Genomic DNA, 18010 nt, shown 5'->3' on the forward strand with positions numbered 1-18010 from the left:
CTAATACTTTTTTTTTTATAGCCCAGCATTTTGATTACTGTCCCTTATGTTCAGTCTTTCAGGATGAATAAATTGAATAAAACTTATAGCCATCTTTTTTCCAAGCTTCTGTGTAGGGAAACACAAATGCTGCCTAGAGCAACCCTAGAATAGAAATGACTGAAGCCTAAACAGTTGCTTGCCATTCTTAGGCCAGATTCCTGAGGACTTGAGAGATTCCAGAGGAGGTCATGTCTAAGCCATAGGTTTCATATCTACTGTTTAAAATTTTTCTCTTACTGATGTGTGGAGAGCATATAATTGATTTGATAAAGTGTGAGTATAGTTCTTAATTTACTCTGAAGCTGCTATGTAGTTTTCATGGCTGCATTCTGAAGAGTGCAAAGGAAATTGTGGGGTTAGGCAATGTAGTCATTGTTTTTTGCAGAAGTGGGATTTGGTTCAGTTCTTCAATTTGGCCTACTTCCTTTGCCTATGAATGTTTGCGCTGATATGAGAGTAGGGAGAGGAGTTGTATAGACTTGTATTAATGTGTGCATTCACACACACTGGAAAACAAACTAGTAATCCAATAGACTCACAGGTGTTACAATTTTGCTGATGCTTGATTTTCCTGGGGAAAGCAAGGTGCTTTACTGCCAGGTATGCCATATTCATGCTTCTTAAAATTTAAGTGGAAACCTAAATGTACACTGGCTGAATTCTTTGGAAGCCCTATCAGCCAGCCAGACTATTCTAGCCCCTCTTTTCAAGAGGGAGTTGAGGTATAGCTGGTTGCCCCAGTCTCTAAGCAGCATGCTTGCATCTGTCTCTGGTGAGCACTGGGCATGAGCCTTCCATCTAGTATTGCACATGGTATTGAAGTGCACTAATGTAGCAGTGTAGTCCTCTTTGGCATTGCTGAAAATAAAAATTCACACAGTGCTACTATAACAAAAGATAAACTTTGTTATTGGGAGTTGTACTTTAAGATTTCTTGTGACCTTACATAAAGAAGAAACATTCTGATCTACTGTTGTTCTGCAGAGAAACAAAAGTGTTTTTTCTGCTGCGGTGTTCATGATGCATGTTGTATTTGCATGCTCCTTGCACTTCTGATCCCACTTGTGCCATTTGTTCAGTGTAAGGAAATGAGGCAGAATGGCATGTATCTCACAAAGTTAGTGAGCTCATCTCTGATGCAGTGTTCCTAACTTCCTTTTTTTAAAATCACCTTTGTTTTTGTGTGTTCTAGTTATTCCTTACTGCCTGCTTCCTGTACAGCAATAACAATATTAGCAGCAGACTTGTTCTGAATGTTCTCGTGAATTATGGGATTCTGGAAACTTGAGGATTTAGCCAACCTTCTTTTTTCTAGCTGAAGACCTGGAAGGACCATATGATTGTGACTAGGTACAGGTCAGCTGTGTTTAATGATGCTAGAACTTGGTGCAAGCAAGCACGAACTTTGGTTCTGATGCCTTTTCTGTTATCAGGAGACTCACTGATGATGTCCCTTCAAAAATAGATTAAGACTATGACATTGCTGCCACCAGGTGTCTTAGATGCTGCTACTACTACTGCTGGCACAGGTGCTACTGCGTATGTAAAAGTGGGAAGTGACCACATCAGAATAATACAGTTATTCGTGGTGTTCTCCCCCTTTCTGCTGTGGTGATGAAACATAGCTTCATCAAAACTGACAGACAATTGCAGGATAAAATGGGGAGTGGTGCTGGTATCTTTCAGTCCTGTACATAGGCTTCAGTTGCAGATACTCCTCCTTCAACGTTAAAACAAAGTTGTATTTCTTATTTTCTGAAGCTTACTCAAGTATTGATTCTTTCAGGGTATGTATAATCGACTGACTTCAGACTAAATCCTGACTGATAAAGGCTTCTGTCTGTTCCCCTTCTGTCTGATCACCGAGAGTTTCATTTCCCTCCCCTTCCTCCTGCCACCAGTTTACCCAACTATCATCTCTGTCAAGATATGTGTAATTTGTTTCTTTAATTCTAACCTTCGAGCAATGGCAATAAACTTGCATACATTTGCTGTATCACTTACCTGTATCAATGCTAAGAGAAAGGATGAGAAGCAATTTTATTTTTTGGTGTGTTTTTAACAAACTGCATCGTCTAATGAATTTTGTGCTGTGATGCCATTGTTGTGCATTGAAATGCCAGAAATGACAATACAGAAGAGAATGTACAGGTAGATGCTTTTCACCAGGAAGCTGTACAACTAATGTGAATAATCCCTCAACCTTTCACTTAGGTTGACGACTTGTGTACTTTCCTGACGACTTGTGTAAGAGGAAGCCTACAAAAAAAATTTGCCCTTAATCAGAAACTTTAAAAGGTGTTAATTGTTTTATGCCTACTCTTTTCCATTGTGTTAGATATGTATATTATACTTTAGTGTTACCTTTCTCAAGGTTATTTGCGTACTCCGTGAAGACTGTCTGTAGCTTATATAAAATCGATTCTTCTGGTGGAGACTTATCAAGCAGCAATGTGAAATTGTACTTTCAGTAAGTGTTAGCATTGCATTTCATTCCACTACCCATCCTCAGAAACTTTGTCTTCCATCTTCAAACTAAGATGAGGAGGAAAGGGATGGGCCCCTCACTATAAGACATTGAGATGCTGGAGCATCCCCAAAGAAGGGCAGTGAAGCTGGTGAAGGGCCTAGAGCCCAAGTCTTATGAGGAGCGGCTGGGAGAGCTGGGGTTGCTTAGCCTGGAGAAAAGGAGGCTGAGGGGAGTCCTTATCACTCTCTACAACTACCTGAAAGGAGGTTGTAGTGAGGTGGGTGTTGATCTCTTCTCTCAAGTAACAAGTGGTAAGACAAGAGGTAATGGCCTCAGGTTGTGCCAGAGGAGGTTTAGATGGCATATTAGGAAAAATTTCTTCACCTAAAGGGTTGTCAAGCTCTGGAACAGGCTGCCCAGGGAAGTGGTTGAGTGACCATCCCTGGTGTGGTGTACTGTAGATGTGGTGCTTACGGACATGTTTTAGTGGTGGACTTGGCAGTCTTAGGTTGATGGTGGAACTTGATGATCTTAAAAGTCCTTTCCAACCTAAGTGATTCTATGATTCGAAGTACTGGTTACCAGCATCCAGAATGCAGGAATACAGAGATCCTCAGAATGTGAAGAAGAGGAGGTGCATTATATTCTTCCCTTCCCCCAAACCATGTGACTTTATGCAGCTGCAGAGATTGATCTTGATTTCTAAATTCTGTAAGTGGGGATAAGGAAGTAACACTGCAGTAGCAAGCAAGCAAACCCTTTCTTCCTAAAAACTTTTCCAGAAGTCTTTCCAGAGCTGTTTCTGGGCATGTATGACCTGGGAGGGATAGTTAAGGAGTTTTGAGGTTGGGAGATAACCTAACCTTCTGAAAGCTAAAGAGTATTTTGGGTGCTACAGCTTTATAGCAAGGAAGCCTAACTCCTTTTTTTTTTTTTGGTGTGTTCTTGCTTTTGGTGAGTAGTTTTTTGGTTTGGTCTTTCTCTTTTTTTTTTTTTTTAAGCTTATATTTTGGCTGATGTATGTATTTTTGTGGGGGAGAAATAATACTTGATTTATGTAAAGAGCAAACACTGCATAGTAAGGCAGTCTGTTTTAATAGATTACTCCATATGTGTGTGGAGTGCATGTCTGTTCTGGCAACTCTTGATCTAGTGACTTCTCATGTACTGCTTTAGTGTATGCTAATCTGGCACTCCCTGTCTTCAGTTGCTGCAGTTTTAATGTATTGCTTTTTCTAAACTCTTTTTACTGAGTAGCTGGCAATCTTTGCAGCTGATGATCTTCTCCAGTGTGCTGAGAGCCCCCAAATTATCAAGTGCAAATTTTGGAATCAACCCCTACAATCTTGTGTAGAGACTGTAGAGACTTGCCTGTGAAAGGTTGGACTATTGGAAGGTAAGAGAGCTGTAGCAAGAAGCATGCATGAAGCAGGAGTTCTCTGAAGACAATGTCTTCCATTAGGTGTGCAGGCCTGATTCCTAACTCTGTGGTTAGCTAAAGGTTTATGTAACTGTATAAACACTATATTATACAATTAAGCTCTCCAGGAGGGCGCTTGAATCCTCTTGAGTGTTTGAGAAAAGCTACTGTCAAATGAAAAAGCCTTGCATGCATACTTTTGGAACAGCAGCTGTTCAGCTCCATTTAATCAGTTTTTCATGTTCAGTGGTTCAGTGATTTGTAGAAAGGTATACTGGTGGAAGGATCTGTGCAGATCCTTGATCCATTTTCATGTCTGTACAAGGATGCATTTTGAACAATCTCTTCCCTGTCTCTTCCTTTTTTTTTCCTCTCTAACACTGGAAGTCTGAAGTGGTTTATGTGTTGACACAGAAAAGTAGATGTTGTTCTTATGCATGAGACTTCCATTTCTAGGTACCAACTCTAATGCTGGATGATTTTTAAGCTCAGTGGATTCTTTGTTGATATTTTGTTCATCTAGCTCAATAGTCACTGTGCTCACTTTTTTTCTTTAACTGCTAGATTTTTTCAGGATGAGAACACTGCAGCCCACAAAGCCCCAGTTCCATTAACAGTGCTGAATATCAGAGCTCAGTCTTGCTAGCTTCTCCTCTGATGACCCCTCATTAACCTTGCCTAAAAGGCTTGCAAAGCCTTTCTCATATGCTGCAGAAATGCACACAGAAGAACATTTGTCTCTTCCTCTGAATAATAGACTGGGAGCAGCAGTGTCTTCCCCTCAAATTTTCAGACATTTGAAAAGCTTGATAAAATGCTGTTTGGTGTAAGCTCAGCACAGATTGATAGTTTACGTTGGTTGTGATTCAAACTATCTATAATTCGACAGCACTTTGAAGTCTGTCATGGCTTTACGTTTTCAGATGACACCAGTGAAAGACAGTTCGTTTCTGCTAATTTTTCCAGTGTGCTTTCTAGTCCATCTCTTTGGATAAAAGCTACACAGTGTTGGTCTAGTGTAGTTTAAAAAAAAAATCAACAAAACAACAACCCACTAACTGTCCCTGCAATATAGGTACGTAAAGTTTCTGGATCTAGTGGTAGGATATGCAGAAGGCTAGTAAAAGATGTTTGTAGTATGCAAGGTGTCCAGTCTTTCTCTTTCCTCTTTACTGATTATTTTTATAATATTGTGGAAGAGGGAACAGCTCTCTTAACTTATGTAGCAGCTCACACACTGAGCTGCTTTTTAAAAAAAAAAAAAGAAAAAAATCCGGTTTAAAGTTGACCTCTCTCCTGTGAGTCTACTTATCTGTAGAAGATGGAGACCATGGGAAGATTTCTGGGTCAGATTTGTTCTGTTGTACATAAAGGTTCCCTGGCCCTTTGGCTATGTTAATTGTACTTGATATTAAGAAACAGAAGATCACTTTTGAGGATGTATAGCATAAGTTGGCAGATTTAGTTCCTTCCATGTCAAGTATTTCTCTTGTTATCCGCATGCTTCATATACTGTAATGTGCGTTTGACAGTGAAGTGCAGTGTGTCACTTCTGCATAACTGTCCATTTAATGCCAACTCAATTGTCGTAGAATTTAGCTTGGGCCATTTGGTGTCAGTTAATAAAAATGGACAGCGGAGGCAAGACCCTTAGTGGAGCTTGGTCTGAAAGAGCAGACTCAAATGGCCTGAGCAAAGTACAATGCCTTGCTAAGGCGGCTCTCCTGCTGCTTCAGGTGTCTGAGCCAGGCTCTGCAACCACTTGTGGTAGTGTGATGTGCTTTGCAGATGTGTGATTTTTTTTTTTTTTGGCCATGATGTTAATGGGACAGAGCTCAGAAGGACTGTTAGAAAGGAAAACGTATGAGAAATTACTCAGTAGACTCAATGGGTATGTGAGCAACCTGGTTGAAATTTGAGATTAATTTAGGTGCCGGAAATGTATTTTCTTTTCTCACTGAAGATGCTGAATCAATATTAATCCTTGTCTGAAAAAAAATCACCAAAGGCATATAGGCATTTTTTGCTGATGAGCTTTGTTTCTTGTGGCTTGGTACGACAGCTGATCTTGGGGTGGGGGTTTGGGTTGGGTTTTTTGCATTTATGTAAAGCACCTAGGTACAGGGGTAGAAAGAGGGTAGTAACAGTTCTATGTGTAATTCATGCTCCTGTAAATTAAGTACATTAGTGAAAGAGTAAGCCTATACCTGCTTTATCATGAATGACCAAGATCCCTGTTTTACACTGAATAATGTAAACATCTCTGACAGCTCTTTCCTGACCAAAAGAAATCAGAGGGGAAGTTCATGGATAAATGGAAACAGCCAAGAAAAGCTTATTGAATCATTCTGAGCTGAACAATTGTTTCAGTTGCTGCCTGTCTCTGTTCAGACCCCTGGCACTGCAGAACTGTGGGTCACGTGCTGGGAAGCCTTGCTTTTTTGTCCTGGCTTGTCAAAACAATTTAATGTAGGTGGAAAGGAATGAATGAAATGAACGGAGTGGGCTTGATGCATCTGTTTCAGTTTGTTCGAAGAGCAGCCCAGTGATTGGGACTTAAGTGCTCCAGGGAAGCTATCGGTTCAGGAAGAACAATTCTGGCCATTTTACGGGATAATTAAATCCATTTTAGGAAGCAAGCTGTCCTACAGATTGACAGCTTTGTATATTTTTAAATATTTGGGCTGTATCTGCTTAGCATGTGCTAACTGAGATACAAGAATGCGATTTGCTAACTTGTAGACTTAGGACTTGTCTGCCTAAGGTTGTTTCGTTATGGTAGGAATTCCAAAACAAATCGATCTTTAAAGGCTAGGATATCAAGCCCTATATTAACTGTTCTTGAAGTGTTTTCTTCATAAAATTGTTCAAGTTTCCCAGGCTTGTGGGCAAGCATCTTATGTGAGAGAATTGAATCAAGTGGAGCGCTTGGTTTGAATCATATGCCACAAACTTTTTGCTACGTCTTTAGAGGTGGAGGTAGACCACCATTCTCGCAGACTCCTGCTCAAAGGCCGCAGTGGAATCCAAGTATTGCCTCAAGTAGCTGCCTTGTTGGAAAGACACATCTGGGCTTTTGAGACTTGGAGTACAAACTTATAACTGAGGACTGTGAAAGCTCTCACCTTCCCAAATTCTTGAAAAATGCTCTTTTAAATTCTCATGATGCCTTCTTTCTCTCGGCTGCTGTACAGCAACTTTGTGTGTGGATTTCATGTGATACCAAGATGTTCTTATTCCCCTTCCTCAAGTATTCATACCTAATGTGACTGGTGGCACCATTTCTCAGTCTCCCAAATGACATATGGTGCTCTATTTTCTTGCTTATCTCAATATTTTAGTAGCTGCAGCTGCTGAAATTGCGTATTTGTACAAGAAAGGGCATAAAGTTGTCACCTTTGCCCATACTAACAGCTCAAAGGATGCCAAAATGTAGTATTTGGGATGAGCTTTGTTGTAGTCCATTTCTATGCAATCTGGGAAATCTTACTGTCTAATAGTTTTTAGGTTCTGGTGTATGGAATACTCAAGTTTTGAAAGTGTACTAGTGATTCTTAAATGGCATGTTAGCCTGTATGTTAACTATTTGCAGGTTGCATTAGAATGTAGTTTGTACGAGTAGAACCAGTCATTGTGTATACAGATTCATTTTGTTGGTATAATTGTACATGAGATCTAATATTTTGCTGAAACACTAGGCTTGTTTTTAAGTATGTTCACTCTTTTTTGTTACCTAGCATTAGTGTTCCTTTAAGGAAAGAAATACTCTCATCCATAACAGCTATTGGTATGAGTTGTGTATGCAAGGAAATGAGGGTGGCTTAAAGGTAGTATGCGTCCCTAGCCTTATGAACAAGTGGCCTCTCTGTCTTTTTCTTACAGCTCTGTTTAATGTTCACTTTTGCTGCTGCAGTATGCTGCTGAAGGGTGTGATGTTTCCTTGGTTGCAAAAACATAGCTGTCTTCCCTGGGTGAAATTTGTTGCCCTGTGTTTGTGTCCAAACTTGTCCCAGATCATTAGGGCACTGTAACTTTCAAAGAAGTGTTGAATTACTTGGTATATTGTCACTGTTCTAGTGTGGCTTTTTTTTTAATGCTAGCACTGGAGTGTTGAGTTCCCATTTTCAATGTCACAGATATGTTTGCAGGAACACAATGCTACCATTTGATGTGACCAGAAAGAGAAATGAGTCAAAATGCGCATGTCCATTAAGAGTCTGTTAATTGGTAAGAGTGATTAGCACTTTTTAGTTTCTATTTGGGGCTAGCAGTACAGTGGTAGGGAAAACTGAATAAAGCCCTGAAGGGAGATTAGGTTTACATAGATTATGATGAGAACATAATGTCAAGTGTAGTCTAAAACTGGTTAGTAGGGTTTGTGGTAGATAACTTGTTGGAATGCACCAAATAAAGGAAAATTAATCTAAATGTATATCTAAAGTCTAGGTTTTGGACAAAAACGAATTGCAGGTGTTCATATTGCATACCTAAATTTAAAAGTAATACAAAAGTAATTGTTGCAGCCTTGTTTTTATAATTACCATATATAATAATTGGGTTTACACCTATACACTAGTTTTAAAATGTGAATTATATAGATCAAGTGCAGAGACTGACAAGACTGCTTTATTTTACTGTAAGAATGATTATGTTAGTATGATTTTTGTATTGCTTGAAGCACTGAGTGTTTCTTAGAAGCATGTGTGTATGTTCTGTTGACTGTACCTATTGCAGCCTCACTGCTTTTCTGTATCACTGCTGTTTGTAGCAGTACAGATTAACTGGTTTTGAACAGAATTTGTGCTGCCCTGTTTATTGTAATGAAAGGACAGCTATTAGATGGGTAAGATAGCTCAAATGGAAGTATTGCTTCCATATTAAAAAAAAAAAAACAACACAAAAATCAACACCTAAGCAGACATGAATACTAAATGTTTGTGGAGTGTTTCTGCAAACATGTTGTATTGAAATTTGTTTGTGCAAGTATGGTTATGAAGGTGTGCGAAGAGGTGGTAGTGCTAATTTCTGCAGAGTGAAATAGTTGCTGGATTGAATGCTTTTGATGTCTATAGACTAAATTTGCAAGGTTTAAGAATTTAGCATCTTCCCAAGAACTGTAAAAGTGTGTGTTTGTGTGATTGACATTTGTATTGACATTTGTAGGCACTGATAAGATACTGATCCCTCAGGTAATTTCAAACCTGTTTTTAAACTTTTACCTGGAAGACTTTAACGCTTATGAAAATTAGAGCTTTATCTGGAAATTAAGTTTGTCCATGACCAAAGATACTCCGTGAACCTCTTAGAAAAAGTTAATAATCTACGTGAATATAAGATGGTTTAAATATTAGCATGGCTGAACGACATTGAGAAAACACATTACCTTTAAACAAAGGAAGAGGAATTACTGCCTGGAGGACAATAGGAGGTTGTGAGCAGTATAAGTAAACCCTGCATATTTTTACTGCCTCATTTTAATTGAAAAGGAAATATGGAATGAAGTCACTTAAAATTATTACTCAGGTTTGACAAAGTTGTCACTGGTTGTTCCTAAATAACTGTTAGAAACAATGATTCTAAAATTGTGTTTTTTAAGTATATCCTGGAATTATTTTTTTTTATAAAATACAAACTGCATATGGATCCAACTTAATGTCTGTTGATCAATCTGGCGTGTGTGACCAGTGCATTGGTAATGCATTGGTAAGCTGACAACGTTGAATGATACAAGGAGACTGTTACCTCTTGAGATGTGCAGCTTATTCTGGTAATAGCTTCTCAGAGTCTTGATGATATCTGATAGCCAGTTTTTAGTAGATAATACAACAGTGTTGTCCAGAAATGCTTTTTCATGATCTGTCTCTGGCCAAAAGATTGCTTTCTGTCTCTAGTGAGTTATGTTTTTGTTTTCCTTGATGCTAGATTACAGGGAACTTGCTCAATCATGAGGTCATGCTTTTAATCAAAGAAAATCAAACTCATTTGCTTGTTCTACGTTAAAAGTACATACTATGTATTAGGGAGGTTTGATGCTCTACCCCTTATATGGAGAGAGATGCTTTAAATGATCTAATTTTGTCTACTCTTGGCCACTTGAATATTTGACGATGTTTATGTCCCCCTTCCACCTCAAGTCAGGCAATGACAATTTATTAGAGTAGGGGAGGAGGAAATGGGAAGAGGAGAATACTCTACAGACTTGCAATTCTTACCTCTGAAAGCAATCAGATTGGAAGGAAAAATATATGATAAAAAAGACTGTAATAGAATGTCTTCTAAATAGAGTATTTAAGGATAACTGCAAACAAAATGGCATTTAAGACTACTGATTCTTACTTGTTCACTAACTGTACCCAACTGTGTTTCAAGTTGCTGCTTCTCTGAGTAAGAAATAAAGCAAAGCTTTCTGATGTACCGTTTCTTTTTCATTAGGATCGGAAGCTGTCCAAGTCAGAGAGACAAAGATTTAAAGAGGAAGCTGGGATGCTGAAAGGGCTTCAGCATCCTAATATTGTTAGGTTCTATGATTCCTGGGAGTCTACAGTCAAAGGAAAAAAGTGTATTGTTCTTGTGACGGAACTCATGACATCTGGAACATTGAAAACGTAAGTAAATTAAGGCATGTCAAAGCGTATGAGAATGATTAGCACAAAATCGGAGCACTCAAAATAGATCAAATTTCAGAATAGATAAGAACAGAGCACTTTTGCTGAGGGCTAAGCTTCTGTAGGGGATTTCTTGTTTAAGAGGAGTCTTACTAGCACTGCAGGGTATGGTAGAACATCCTTTAAGTTAGCAAGCTTGTCATTCTTCCTTGTGATGTCCTAGTAAGCACATGCAGAAAACTTTCAGATTGAGAGCTTAGGAATACAATGCTCGATTTTTCACTCCTCATAATTTTTCATTTTCCTCTCCAACTGCCTTCCATTTAGCATGAGCTGGTTTGTAAAGTTCCAAGTACAGATTCATCTGTTTTGGGAGGTTTTGGGTGTTACTACAGTGCTAATAATAGGTAAAAAGAAACAAACCCCACCACCTATTTATTTAGCTGAAACTTGATGAAGTAGTACCTAACAAAAATCTGAAAGTATATGCAGATGCCTGCAGTTTCAACCTGTGAAGTACTTGAGTGAAATGAAGTCTGTTTTTAAGCCAGAGTTAAAGTAGACACCAACAAATCGAACTGCTGCGAGGGCCCTCTGGTGGTATGCGGAGCCTGCGGGGAGTAAGGCTGAAATCATGCCTTTGCCTTGCGCTCTGGAGACTTAGAGCTGTGAGCTTGTTCGCGAGCATCCGGTCACCATTAATCTACTGGAAAAAAACCTGCCAGCGTTTGAAACTCGGGGATCGTGGGTCATTGCCTTAATTCAGTGCCCATCTAAGTCTTGGAGAGGCATTGAAACTGTAAATGTGTAAACAGGCTGTAGGAGCTGGAAACAATTTGCAATCTGTTTGGTTAAAATAGCCTGTGAATGTCTTGTGTTTTTACCATGCTTATTGATAGCCACAAATGGACATATTTAAAGAAGGAAAAAATGGCTCTTTGGGTGTCTGGACTGCAATTACAGGGAAGTGCTTGTCTCTTGAAATAGTACTGGAGGGCTAAAGATACTGCAACTTTCTTTTTAGATGTATGTTCAGGGAAGACTTTTCTGGCATTGTTGAAGATATTTCAACGTGTATATATATAGAGAGAGAGAGTTGATATATATAGGCATATATAGATATAATAGATCTGTTGTTTCATGTGCTGTTTTCAGAGCAGTAATAAAGTAAAGGTTTTACAGCTCTGTACAGAGGTCTTTAAATAAAGTTACCTAATTTTATGCTAGAATATGTAGTGTTCTACATATTTGACTCCTTTCTCCCCTTCAGATTTTAATATTTGGATTGGCTTAAGTGATAAAAGACAATTAGGAAATAGGGTGTTCGTGGGAAGAAATACCTCAGATTTGCTGGCTATAGGATTATTTTGTACTCTGAAGTATGAAAGTCTTTTTATTTTATCCAGAAAGAACTAACAGGCTCTTTAATTGAAGATCCTTTAAACTATAGACTTCTGGGTGGTTTTTTTACCCATTATTTTATAGTTTGCTATATGGGAAATTTCTGATGTGCCAAATTTAATATAATTAAGTAGTTAATGTACCTGTGTCATATTCCTAGATTTACACTGCACACTTGTGTTTGCTTATGATATTTGGCTGACTGAGTATTACTTCCATATCTTTTTTCAGTATGTTTACATTACCTGCATTTAATACAAGTGATACCTTCCTCATTTTGAGAGTTGGTACATAGACATTGTTGTCACTTGATGTAAAAAAAGTGAACAGGAGTGTGGCAATATCTTAAAGTAAATTTTCCTCATGTTTTTTCTTATTTTATACATTTATGTATATACACACATAAATAATGTTAAAATATTGTGGACTCATTATTTTCAAATGCTGTCTGGGCAAATTTCTAATTTTGCATGAAGAAAGGTCCCTAAACTAATGCAATTAAAAAATTGAAAAGTGTTAGAACTCAATTGTTATAAAGAATGAATCTGCTTTCTGTTATTGTATGCTATCACGGAATTAAAACATTGGAGAAGAAAAAAAAAATGGAGTTGCTTATTTTAAGTCTTAATTACACTATTAACGAAGACAGCAATTTTAAATGTGACCTAGGTCTCAGCCACTTATTTTTGTCTAAGGCTGTTGTAGCGTGTGTGTTCCTGATGCACTTTAAATGAATGTGTCGGCTAACACATACCTTCATAACTACCTCTGCTAACTTAGTAGGGTTTCCTATAGCTCCTCTAGCTGAGAATCCTATAGGTCAGCAGGCTTCCTGCTTAAAAAAAACCCAACCAAACCTCAAACCAAAAACCCCTTCAGACAAAGTCAAACTCTAGTTCCTGTTTCTCACTATTCATTGAAGCTAACTATTAAGAAAGCCTCGTGTTCTCATCTTTCTTTGTATTCTGTGCAAAGATCAAATACCTATCTTTTTAAAAATTGAGTAGTACCCTGCAAAATAGACAAGAACGACATTGATTAAGCAGGAACAAGTTCAGTGGAGGACCACAAAGATGGTCAGGTGCTCGAGTACCTGCTCTGTGAGAAGGGGCTGAGGGAACTGGACTTGGTCATCCTGAGGAAGAGTATCCTTTTGGGGGGACCTAACAGCAGCCTTGCAGGGCATATGAGGGAGTCAGTGATGCATGGTGGGAAGATTAGAGACAACAGGCATAAATTGAAACAAGAGGTTCAGATTGATGTAAGTAGAAGCTATTTTGGTGATGATAGTCAGGCACTGGAACAGGTTGCCCCAAGGTGTTGTGTGGGCTCCATCCTTGGAGATACTAGAAACCTGGCTGGATGCAGCCCAGAGTAACTGTGTCTGACTTGATGGGTGACCCTACCTTGAATAGAAACTAAGACTAGAAACCTCTTGGGTCTCTTCAAGCCTGAGTTATCCTATCATACTAGGAAAATTGAAAACATACTAGCTAGCAGGGTTGTGTGTGTATTTTTATGTATTTATATATGCTTCCATTTTAAAATGCTTTCTGCCTTAAGTGACATGTGACTTAGTTCATGACAGTGTTATGGAAAAATGACAGCAACACTGCAGGATGCTGGGTGATGGTTGGATCCAGGTCCTTTAACAGTGAGAAGCTGGCAGGAGACTAGCATATTTGAAACCAAGAATGTAATTAGGGATTCCAGATGCTGAACTGAAGTGCCCCTACCATGTGATCTTTGGAACAGGCTCAAGAAAGATGAATGAGGGTTGTGTCAATAGCAAGAATTCAAGTGGTAGCTGATGTGATCCAGAACCTCCTTCAGTTTGTCTCCTTCCTTGGCTTTTTCCCTGCCTGTCTCTACATTCTGTTTTGAGACTTGATTTCCTTCTGGAACTGGGTCCCCATTGCTTTTACAGATCTGTTTTCACAGCAGGATTATTGCTCCCAACTTGATTTTCCAGATCATCTTTTGAACTGGAGAAATTAAAGTAAAAGGGGTTAATATACTGCATTTTTGTTGGCTTTGATTCAAGTGATTTCATCAAGGCTTTTTCTCCTGATTAAGTGGATATGCAGAGAAGACTGAACACTACCACAGAATAATTGAACATGACTTGGTTTTATTTTAAGCTTGTAGTTGCTAGACTCGACGCTGGCCACAGAATTTACTACCAGTCTTGCAGTAGTGTGAAACTGGTCTTTGAGACTTTGTCTGAGTAACACTGGCTGAATAAAAATGAAGGCCTTGCCCTACACAGCATGCTAGTTCCTTTCTCTAAACGTATTTCAGTCCATACTTTTTCAAAAGGAAGAAAACAACTCTTCAAATTGTTTTACCCAAAAAGAGCTTGTGAGAATACACTGCTGGAAAGCACTTGAAATATTGTCATAGGTTATTCATCTTGTGGCATCTCTAATCTGTTGAAGTTAAGGAATAGAATAAGATCATAGTCTTAGGTCACAAGCATTGGAAAATACTTTTGGTGTGAAATTTGACTCTTCTTACATGGGATTTTAAAAAGTGGCAATGTTAGAACAATTAAGGTTGGGTCACATTCTACCTGCAAAGGGATACTGATTTTTTTATATGAACTCTTATATGCCAGTTATTTGGCAGAGCCTTTTTAACGATTTCCCTGCCCCATCCATATCTGTCCATAGTTTTGTAGTGAGTAGTACCAATCAGATTCAGGTGATCAAACCCTGTCCTGCACCAGGGAAGTAATCTCTATGAATTTCTAATTTGCTTGACAACTCAACAAGTAAATTTGAAGCAGATTTAAAGTGTAACCTGGAAATCTTGACCAGAGTGCTTGGACTAATATTGATAACCAAGGTATAATGACTTTAGAGCTCTTGCAGAGTTTGCAACAGCTCTGTACTTAGTTGTTACTAGTGTTTTGGCTCTAGTGCCCCACCTTCGCACCCAGTTATATTTAATTAAGGAAAAGGTTGTAGCTGTTTAAGCAGTTTCAGGATAAAAGGTAAAACAAAAGCTCCTGAATAGATAAAGAATTGTTATAATGTGTAATCCTTTAACTGTCAGGGAAGCAGTGCCTTGAAACTTAACAAGCCAACCGTCTAATTACCATAGGATGACTTTGTAAATTAATTATTTGGCTATAGAGCAAGCATTTCACATTTCTCTTTCGGCATTATAGTCCCCTGACTAGAAGAAAGGGGCTAGGCTTTAGGAGAGGGAATCATCTTTAGCTCCTCTGAAGTCTTGAAATGCCCAGGTAGATTTTAAAATAGCAAGTGAAGTTAAAATTTGTGCATCTTTTTAATAATTGCTTTTTTTACTTCAGAACAGCAAATGATATAGCATAATCTACTGCTTGTATAGCAGGACCTGTTTAACCTACTGCAATTTTTTTCGTTAGGTATTTGAAAAGATTTAAAGTGATGAAAATTAAAGTACTACGAAGCTGGTGCCGTCAGATACTGAAAGGCTTACAATTTCTACACACGCGCACTCCTCCCATTATACATAGAGACTTAAAATGTGACAATATCTTCATTACTGGCCCCACTGGATCAGTCAAGATTGGAGACCTTGGTCTGGCAACCCTGAAACGAGCTTCTTTTGCCAAAAGTGTGATAGGTAAGCCTCTCCTGCTTTGGAGGCTGGTGAGCCAGTCTGCCTATTTGGAAACTTAAGTCTTTTAAGAGCTTTCCTGAAAAATATGGTTTCAAAAGTATATGGTCAAAGCCTGAAAACATGTAGGCTTTGTTTTTTGGTTGTTGAGGTAATTCTGTGTTCCTGATGAGATTACATGTAGAAATTTTGGTTGCGCTTTTGATATTTGTATATTAACATTAAGTATTTTGGAATATAGATTCATTGCCCTGCCCAACAGTTTAGTGCAACATTGTTGATAAAACCACTCTTGACTACATCTAAATCTCAGCTTTAATATGATGCTTCTTCAAGAAATGTACAAAAGCATTTTGGTGACAAACAACACTGATATTTAGTGTTGCATTAACTTATACATCCAATTTTTTTCTTGATTATCACTGGGGTGAATATTGAATCTCTTACATTTTGTGAGTAATCAGAAACTAAGGTATATCAAAAGAAGTCAGTATATATACTATGTCAGAGTCAGACTGTGGTATAATGCCGTACTCAGGCAGTCTACAGAATGTGGATTTATGTAAGTTAGGAGGATGCATTGAGGAAGTATTGCCTTATACTGGTGCAGTTTTTGTGTATCCACTAATAACCTTTTTCAGAAACTGGTTTGATGGAACTAGTGTAGTCTTGTGAATTCTTGAAGGAATTGGTTTTATCAACTTTGTTTTTATAGTTGGGTTAAGAGACTGCAGGGAATGAAGTTGCTGTCACTCTCTGTATTTAGAGCTTGCTAAAATGCAGTATTACTCAACAGTCCTGTGCTAGATTCCTAGATGGGATCGATACCTGTAAGTTGTCTTGCAAGCTGTTGCTGAAATATTTCCTGCTTCTTAACCAGGTCAAAGGAAAGAAAAGTATACAGTGTCAAAAAAAAATTTTCTTAAGCATACTTGTCTTATCCTAAAATTTATCATTGGAAAGTTACAACTTCATAGCTATCTGTTAACGGTTTGCCTTTGGATAAATGGCTGCAATTACATTCTCTCTTTTTGTTTTAGTGTGGTAAAAACAAGCAATGTGGCTATAGAATGATCTGTAAACTGTGTTGAAATCTGGTGTCTGCAGGAAATAATTCTATGCTTAAATTTACAAAAAGCAAACTTGCATCTCTGGCTTAAAGTAAATGTGATCCTACAATGCAGTCCCTTTGCTTACGGAGGGGATGCTGTGATGCTTCACTGGGCAATAATTTTCTGCACACTATTTAAATGGGACTTGTTGAATCTCACGCTCTATGCCTATAACTCAATCTCTCTGTATTTCTGAGTATTTTTGACTGTAGGATGTCCTTCACTAATGCCTGTATCTGCAGTAGGCCTATAAATATACTGCAGGTGGGAAGGTAAGTATATGAAGAAAAGGGCTCTGGTGAGTGGCCTTTGCAGAAAATTACTTTTTATCCTTTTTTCATGAAGATTTATATTTGTAACAACGGAGTTTTTCATTGCAAGGCCTTTCCTGAACCATTCTACTTCAAAAAGTAGATGGAGAGCACCAGGTCAGAGACTAGCTGTGGGCTCTTACCAATACTACTTCTTTTGCAGCAGAGGGCAGTCGGGTAATTTTTGAAACAAGGTTTAATATGTGTCCTTTCTTACAGGGAGAAGAGGTAAGTGTCTTGACTCTCCTTAGTATTTGGTTTGCAGCCTATGGCTAGTCTACAGTTCTCCCCTCTTCTTATCCCTTTCTCTCTATTTGACTCCAGCTTGATCCAGTCTGTTTTGATGCTGATATAAACTAACACCCATAAAACAGGAATTGCATCAGTCCTTTCATGCCATTCTTATTCCATAAAGGCCTTGCAATGGAAGACTCACAAAGTATGTTGATTCAACAGAGTGACTAAGGGTTTCCTCCCTCTTCTTTTTGCCTCCACTTTCTCTTGTCTCACAGGTCCGCCCATCCGCTTCCTTCTGCGGTGAGTAACGCCAGCAGCCTCTGCTCGCTTTGAGACATTTAGAGTCTGAATCGTTCTTTTAATTTAAGGTACCCCAGAGTTCATGGCCCCCGAGATGTATGAGGAGAAATACGATGAATCCGTCGATGTATATGCTTTTGGGATGTGTATGCTAGAGATGGCCACGTCTGAGTATCCTTATTCTGAGTGCCAAAATGCTGCGCAGATCTACCGTCGAGTGACCAGTGTAAGTCCCTCCCCACAACTGATTCTAAAGCTACTACTATTAGCAGCAAAGGAGTATAGCTGGGTAGCATGTACTGTGCCTCTGTGTGTGTGTGTGGGAAAGAGAAGCTGACGAGGTTTCCGGGGGATGAGTGGAAAGGTATAAGATGGTTCAACTTACCAAACAGAAGCCTGTAAAATAAGTGAATGGAAATAAAATTTTGCATGTGTTCATACTTTTCCTTCAGTATATAAGAAGGTATTGCATAGGGTTAAAAAAACCCAAACAAAAAACAACC

The 18010-nt window shown here is 38.6% G+C and overlaps 1 protein-coding gene across 1 annotated transcript in view; it reads left to right on the forward strand.

The window, feature by feature from the left end:
- WNK1 (WNK lysine deficient protein kinase 1) overlaps positions 1–18010 on the forward strand; it is a gene marked incomplete at its 3' end in the record, with an annotated part of 104966 nt that overhangs the window by 25042 nt on the left and 61914 nt on the right. Inside the window, exons 2-4 of the mRNA XM_082001158.1 lie at positions 10365–10537; positions 15333–15553; positions 17576–17733. Of these exons, the coding sequence (XP_081857284.1) occupies positions 10365–10537; positions 15333–15553; positions 17576–17733 (552 nt within the window). The remainder of the gene's footprint in view (positions 1–10364; positions 10538–15332; positions 15554–17575; positions 17734–18010) is intronic.

Source organism: Phaethon aethereus (assembly GCF_964289735.1).
Source record: "Phaethon aethereus genome assembly, chromosome: 1".
Lineage (NCBI taxonomy): Eukaryota > Metazoa > Chordata > Aves > Phaethontiformes > Phaethontidae > Phaethon > Phaethon aethereus.